The sequence below is a fragment of the Montipora foliosa genome, chromosome 3 (genome assembly GCF_036669935.1).
Source record: "Montipora foliosa isolate CH-2021 chromosome 3, ASM3666993v2, whole genome shotgun sequence".
NCBI classification, from domain to species: domain Eukaryota; kingdom Metazoa; phylum Cnidaria; class Anthozoa; order Scleractinia; family Acroporidae; genus Montipora; species Montipora foliosa.
Genome location: NC_090871.1, coordinates 66,129,822 through 66,137,321, shown reverse-complemented (window position 1 = coordinate 66,137,321; position 7,500 = coordinate 66,129,822). Strand labels below are relative to the sequence as shown.

The window sequence follows — 7,500 nt, the reverse complement described above, 5'->3', positions numbered from 1 at the left end:
CACAAACTTTCGATTTGTAAAGACTGATTACTCCTCCGACCAAAAACGAACCAACAGCGACTCCAAACTCGCCCCATATTCGGAAAGTTCCGAATTTCTTTACGTTTTCTCGAAGGAAAACAACCAACAATGCATCTGTCATGGCAAAATCGACAGATCCGATAATTTGGAAAATCAAAACAATGGTCAGAAAAATGATGAAGATTTGCTTGATCTCGTGTTCATCGATTTTACGAGCAAACGCAGTGAAGTTCTTGTTTGCAAAGTGATTTCTTGCATCACTGCTATTGCCTATCTCTTGTCCCAGTACGATTCCGTTAGGAGTGAATAATAATGCCTTTGTCACTGTTCTGTTTGCTCTGGTTTCGAGACACATTTGCTTTTGTGGTTGAACAGCAATAAACATTAAGTTTCCGGCTGTGAATGACACCAGTGAGGCAAGTAGAATAACTTTATGTATTTTGTACTTGTCACCAAGTATTCCCCATATTGGTGAGCCGATAAATTTTGTTAAGAATCGCAACCCAAGTACAGCACCCGTTTGACCAGCCGTAAGTCCAAGTTGTTTGAAATACAAAGCTATATAAGGAAATGAACTTCCGATGCCAATGTAAAATAAGAAATAATAACATTTATACAACATAGAGGACAGTTGTGACGTGTCTTGTGAAGACTGTCTTGAAATTTCTCTTCCTGCTTTCCGCTTGGTATCCTCGTCCTCCATTTTGTTTTCGCTAACAGAAGTTCCCACTAGCGCTCTTGAGTCTTCTCATTTAATGTTGCCAGAGAAAGTGATTTCAAAATCAAACTGACTCATTCGTAAGGTTGGGCATTCAGACTTATTTACATAATTATTCATTTTTCATGCTTGGACAGTGTTAGCCTGCGTGCAAGCGGTAGATGTTGTGTCGCCAAGAAACACTGTCAGACGGTTATCAGACGCCATATTGGAAGAGCGCGGGATAGGTCTGGGCCCCGTGACAAAACGACGGGATCGACCCTCAACCCGGCCCAGACCTAGCCGCGCGAAAAGTGCCATGCACTACTACAATATGGAAAATATGGCATGATGAAAGGTTTATACAACCTAGTTTTAGTATTACTGGATACAATATTTCTGAAACGCTTAATAACCTTAAGCTGATTGTGAACACGATCACAGATGTCGGAAACATTTTCCCCTAATAGAGAAATAATCCTCGCCCTTACGTAGGTAATTTAAGCAATTGTCTTTATAGACACCTCAAAAAATTCAAGCGGCTCCGACGGGATTCAAACTCATGACATGTGCGATGCCGGTGCAATGCTCTCCCAACTGAGTTCCCGTTTTATAGGTTTTTTGTTTAATATGAATACATGATGCAGCAGATAACCTAGTAACCTTTGCGGCTGTCTCAGTTGGTGTTTATAGAAGAATCCGCCTTACAAGAAGGGGTTTCTCTCTACTAATTAAAACATTCATTAATCAGTAGGTAGTTTTGGGGAATAGTGTGTGTGTGGATGGTGAGTTGAGGGAAAATCATAGACAAAAGTTATGGTTAGTCTGTAAAATGAGGGGGAGATGTTCACAAAGCAAACTCTCGACCCCACAATAAAGTTAACGAAAGAAACAAACTCTGTGTGAAATTAAAATTTTAATTTCAAAAACAACCAGAAGTACAAGAGTGTATTAAAAGGGAGGAACTTTCTAAGACAAAGCTTGGATAAAAAATAAATAGATAAGGGAACATAATCAGAGAAAATTGAATGAAAATTAACAATAAGTGATAAAAAGTGAATAGAAAAAATAAAGAAATTTAACTGGAGACAGAAAAAGTAACCAAAATTAAAGATGTACAAAATCCTTTACAATATAAGATTTTTCGTTCTTAAAAAGAGGGATGAAAGCAGATTAACCCGACTATGAATCATTCGTTCTTGAAATTAATCAAATAATAGTAAAAAATAAGGACAAATATTTTCTATTACAAAAAATTCTTGGTATACTAAGAATTATGGAAAACTTATTCGGTCTTTGAACCCAACAATGGGATAAATCAGGGCACTCAAAATTAGTGAGAGTATTCTTTGAAAAATCCTCTTTAGTGAATGATGGAATTTGGGAGAGACAAATAAACTTAGCAATAATAATTGAAATACTAATTATGATATGAATAAAGTATTAAAGTTCGAGATTTAATTCAAAATTTGAAAGAAGGTGTTATGAAATAAGCCAAACAAAAAATTTTTTTACACAGAATTATTGATTAGGTGCTAGTTGAATTAAGGAATTGCAAGGAGATTTCTTGATTTTTGCATCGTTTTAGACCAATTAGGTATAGCCAATCATTGCAGTGGATGTCATAATAGAACCATATGTGTCTCTTGGTATCAATGTTGCCGTGGATAAAGTCAATCTTGCGTTTGCGCTTGTCCCATTTAGCTGGTTCAGCCCAATATAGAGAGGAGAGAATCCATTCTGATATAACATGAGGTGAGCAACCGTTTCCAATGAAAAACAACATGAGCTTGAATGTGTCTAGGTCTCCAATGGGTTTCTTCCAAAATATAGATAATGTATCTTTGGGCCAATTCTTACTTGGGTAGAAAACATCTCCGTTCAGTAGGTGATATAATTCACGTCTTTTTTCTACAATGTCTTTTTTGGATAGATGTCGAAGGTCCATAATAGGGATATTCTGAATCCAGATGTGATAATTAAAGTGTTATAAGAAATAACTTAGCCTTTCCGTGTCACATAAATTTGATGACGATGAATAACAGTTATTGAAACTAAGGACAAAATAGAGGAGATATGATTTTTGCCAAAAAAAGTTCCTTCTTGAAAGAAAAATGGCAATTTAAGCAATTTAAGCAATTATCTTTATAGACACCTCAAAAAATTCAAGCGGCTCCGACGGGATTCAAACTCATGACATGTGCGATGCCGATGCAATGCTCTCCCAACTGATTTCCCGTTATAAAGAGACCTGGCCTCGGTTGTTCAGTCCAAGGATGGATAAAGCTATATAAATCACTATCCAGCGGATAAACACTAGCAACACCATCTGAGTTATCCAGTGGATAGCGATTTATCCGGTGGATAGCGATAATCCACCCTTCGAATAACTGGGGCCTGAATTTTTGAGGTGTTTATAAGAGACAATTGTGTAAAATTGTCTACGTCAGTGGGAGAATTAATTCTCTTTTCGTGTATAGTTTACTGCCAGATTAAAGGTGTACGTCTGTAGGAAGTGCATCTCTAGAGGTAAGATTCTCTATTGTGTCAGGCATTAATGACTCCATCTCGCGATTTTTCCTTTCCACAGGGTAGTATTTTGATTTTCCAAGACAGGAGCATGTAGCACTATGTTTTTGTTTATCGCACCGCTCAACACTCGGGACATCTGAAGTGTTTTGTCCAAAAAGAGATAACTCGAGGTCACTTGCATGACCTGGTACCGCAGGTTCACGTTTATGTACGGACCGAGTGTATGCACTGGTATGATTTTGACGAGTCTCTGCGCTAGGTATGTCAGCCTCATTTGCGCATTTGTTATTTCTAGTTATATGATTTCCTCCCGTCTTGGCCTCGATGAAATCCAATATATTCTGAAAATGATTTCCACCCGCCCGCCACGGCGTATCTTTCATTGTAATAGGTTTTTGGCCATTGGATATTGACAAGGGCGCCATATTGGTGTATCTTGAATTTTGCTCGAACATTTCCAGCTCATCTAAGTTGAAGTCGAGTGGCTTAATGTACGAGGTGCTACTAAAAAGAACGTGAAAAGCGTTTTCATGATCAGCGTCGGCCTCTACAAAACCATCCGATATCCAGAAGCTGTGGCCAGCGCTTGTTGTGCCTGTAAAGAAATAAGGAAACCTTGCTGGTACTGGGTGCAGACAAAACGGAGTTTCAGAAACGATGGCAACCTCGGCAACGACACTGACTCCACAAAACAATAGTATCGTTGGTTAAAAGAGCAGAAATAATCGTGCCGTGCGCATTTTAGCACATATGTTTGCGTTACCCTGCGTAACAACGACATAAAATCATCAAGCTTCATTGAGCTTTTGACGAAAACGCGAGCATACAAATGTGAACCTTTCATGTTGTTGTTTACTCTGAAACCTCGCTTACCCAATTTATTTTTTGGATACTTCGCAGGCTTAAACGATTTCATTTCCCTCGACCTTTTCGAGCCAAAAGTTGATGACAAAATATTTCACCAGTAAAAAGGGCATGGGCTTGAATCCAGTTTAAGCCTGAAATTTTCAGGCTCAAGTTCCTTTCGTTGCTATTAAAGTAGCGTTCATAACTGCGAAGATCTCAAACTGACTTAAAGGGGCACTGTCATGCTAAATTTGCTGTTTTTAGGTTAAAAATGGGTTATTTTAGTACTTGAGTTCACACGTACCACATTCCTGACAACCCACTGACAAGATATGAAATATAGATACTGCACATAGAGCTATTTAATTTTTGGCGATTTTCTGCGGACACCATCTCCAAACTCGAAAAAAACTGGCCAGTTTTTTCAAGTTTCAATCAATTTCCATCCTCTCTCCATCCATGGATGCAAATAACAAAGAATAGCTTCAGTGCACTTCAGTTGTTATTGGCAACAAAAGTACACCATTGATTTTTGGTCTTGATTGATGCAAAGACGTATTTTAGTGTTTTTAAGTTGGACTGAAATAGCGTGACACTGCCTCTTTAACTAGTGTAAATTTAATTAAATAAGCTTTCAATTTTTTTTACACTTTTAACAATGTTGTCAACTTGATAAAAAACTCCAGACTTAGCTTCAAAGGCACATGTTGAAGACAATGTCGAAACCGTTTAAATGGCCCTTAAAACACGTTTCAAACGTGTTATAAATTTCTGATCGCGGCGTTTGACTCAAGTAAAATATCAGCCAGCTCGCATACTTACAGTTAAAGTTATGCGACCTTGAACGCGATGATTTTTTAAATTTCCTGTTGCAGCATTTTGTCCAAGGCCACCTCAGTGCCCGATGGTATGCTCTTCTGTAAGGAAGCCACCTGATACCGTATATCAAAGGGTTCAAGAGACTGCTGACCAGTGGTAATTGGAGCGCAAACAAGCCGAACAGCGAAGGATAGTCCACTGAAAGGGTACCAAGTGTAATGGCTATCTGAAATAAATTAGAATAAAATATAACAGAGAAGCCTAGATGTTTTGGCATTGATGTTAAAGCTTTATGTCTTGGTATTTAAATGTTTAAAGTCAAGCGGTTCTGTTTTGCTTGAAATCAAAATGATAAGCGGGACAATTGTAACAACGGTTTATTCAATTTCCTGTTTTGATTCTTGATCGTAATACTAAAGAGAGGAGATATTCCTTTCCCCGTATGTACTGTATTTTAAGGCACAGAGCCTCCATAGTGATTAATATGATGGGTTTTCTTTACACGTTCCCGCAGTTGACCAAACTAATGTAATTTAAAAAATAAAAAAGAAAACTGAAATATTCATACAAAAATTTGCTTTTATCAACGGAGTTGATAATGTAAATTGGCCACCGTACAGAGGTTCTAAAAGCTGACGTTTCGAGCGTTAGCCCTTCGTCGTTAGCCCTTCGTCGCTCTGACGAAGGGCTAACGCTCTAAACGTCAGCTTTTAGAATCTCTGTACGGTGGCCAATTTACATTATCAACTCCGTTGATAAAGCCAAATTTTTGTATACTACTTCCCCACCGACGCAGCACCACAGTTTCTTTAGAAACTACCCCCTTCATTCATTTGAAATATTCATAGTTCGAAAGTACGGACCCCGAATGCGAAACTGTTTTTAAAAATGTATAAATGATTTTAGCAAAATTTCACCCCATATAAGAAATTAGTGATCATCTGGAATGTAAAAAATTTCGGCTCGTGGAAGAGGGATCGTGGGCTCAAATCCAGATGCTAGGCAAGTATTGAGGTTAACGTTCGTGTATGGAAATCAAAGCGCGAAATAAAATGTCACGGATTAGTCGGGTGAGACCGATTCGGCTAACTCAATGTTGTATCCAAGTTAAATCCTTTAGGAGTAAAACGTTTTGTTCCAAGTATTTCGATATCATTTAAATGTGACTGCTACATTATCATGCAAATGCAACACATTAAGAACCTTAACCCCGAAAGATTTCAATTGGGTACAACATTGAGTCAACCGAATCGGTCTATTGCTCTATATGGGGTGACAAATCGCGATGAAGTGCCCTGTGTCAGCTCTCTTACCATCCAAGGCAACAAGCAACAGAAATAAACAGCAACGACCAAAGCTGCTAAAATAGTGAGATCTTTGTTGTCAGTAGGGTCCGCCAAGTGGGAAACTTCACGCTGTTTAGCAGAAAAGCTGAACTCGTCATCTTTTCTCAACTTGGTACTGAACGATCCCTTGTTCGATGTGCTGAATATTGCGTAAAAACACAAGCAACTGACTAACAACAAACACATGAGGAAAACGACGAAAAATCCCGCCACAGGATTTTCGTACAGGAACAGGCAAAAAGTATATCCTGTATCCTTGGAAACGTGGAAACCGTCTAACCACAGCAGAGGCCACGTCGCTATAAACGCGGAGATTATCCATTTTCCAAAGAAAAATGCAACGAACAACTTTCCTTTCCATTGTTTTCGATAAAAGTGCGGTGTTAAAGTAATGAAAAATCTATCTAGTCCGAGAAGAGTAATTGCTAATGTGGCAGCACAACGAAGAAACACGATACTCCATGCTTGAAGTCTGCACAAAGTAAAGTACTTGTAGAAATTGTTTCCTTTGTCAAAAAACACGAACAAAGAGACTACATTTGGTCCCAAAATATTTAAAATGTCTATCAAAGAGATCGTGACGAGAAGAAAACTGAAGGTACTTTTTCGTTTTGTGAAACACAAAATGCTAACAACAGTTAACAGGTTTCCTGCTAATATAATGAACGACACTACAACCACTGTAGTTATTAAAGCAATACGAATCTCTGGAAATGCACTGTTGAATGTTTGTTCCCCATTAACATTCTCTGATTCCATGACGCTATCGGTTTGACCAGATTGAATATTTCTTTCCTGAGTCAGTGTGTAGGAATAACGTACTGCCAAACAATAAAGTAGAAATCATGGACTGCATGTATGTCCAAGCCAAAACCTTTGTAAATGGAAGCCTTTGCATGCAACTAACCGCAAATTTCAATAAAAAGCATTGAAGAGCCGATGATACGGACTTTCAATCTGTTTTCCCACTCAAGCGGGAATGATTTCTAACACGATATATTGCAGCTACACAATTGTTACAGGTTGAAAATTCTCTAGTGTTAATATGAAACAAATACAACTTTGTCATAGAGAATAATTTATCAGCCAGTGTAGATAACGTAACATTTTTCTGATTGGTTTTAAATATTTATCTCTTTGACAAAAAACAGGTCTTATAAAATATTGATTAAAACCGATTGATTATTGTGATTTATGCCCAATTTGGCATAATTTCACAATTGAGAGAATGGTACTCCT

General features: G+C 38.0%; 2 protein-coding genes across 2 annotated transcripts in view; both read right to left on the bottom strand.

The window, feature by feature from the left end:
- Positions 1-724, bottom strand: part of LOC137996238 (major facilitator superfamily domain-containing protein 6-like) — a 1,278-nt gene extending 554 nt beyond the window's left edge. The window contains exon 1 of the mRNA XM_068841653.1: positions 1-724. This exon is cut by the window's left edge and continues 554 nt beyond it. Within this exon, the coding sequence (XP_068697754.1) occupies positions 1-724 (724 nt within the window).
- A 969-nt stretch (positions 725-1,693) lies between these two features.
- Positions 1,694-7,224, bottom strand: LOC137995626 (adenosine receptor A1-like). Its single transcript, XM_068841154.1, has 3 exons — positions 6,229-7,224; positions 4,919-5,141; positions 1,694-3,845 (listed from the first exon to the last, which is right to left on the bottom strand). The coding sequence occupies exons 1-3, from the start codon at positions 7,018-7,020 to the stop codon at positions 3,211-3,213; spliced, it is 1,650 nt and encodes a 549-aa protein (XP_068697255.1). The 5' UTR covers positions 7,021-7,224; the 3' UTR covers positions 1,694-3,210.
- Between the last annotated feature and the right edge of the window lie 276 nt (positions 7,225-7,500).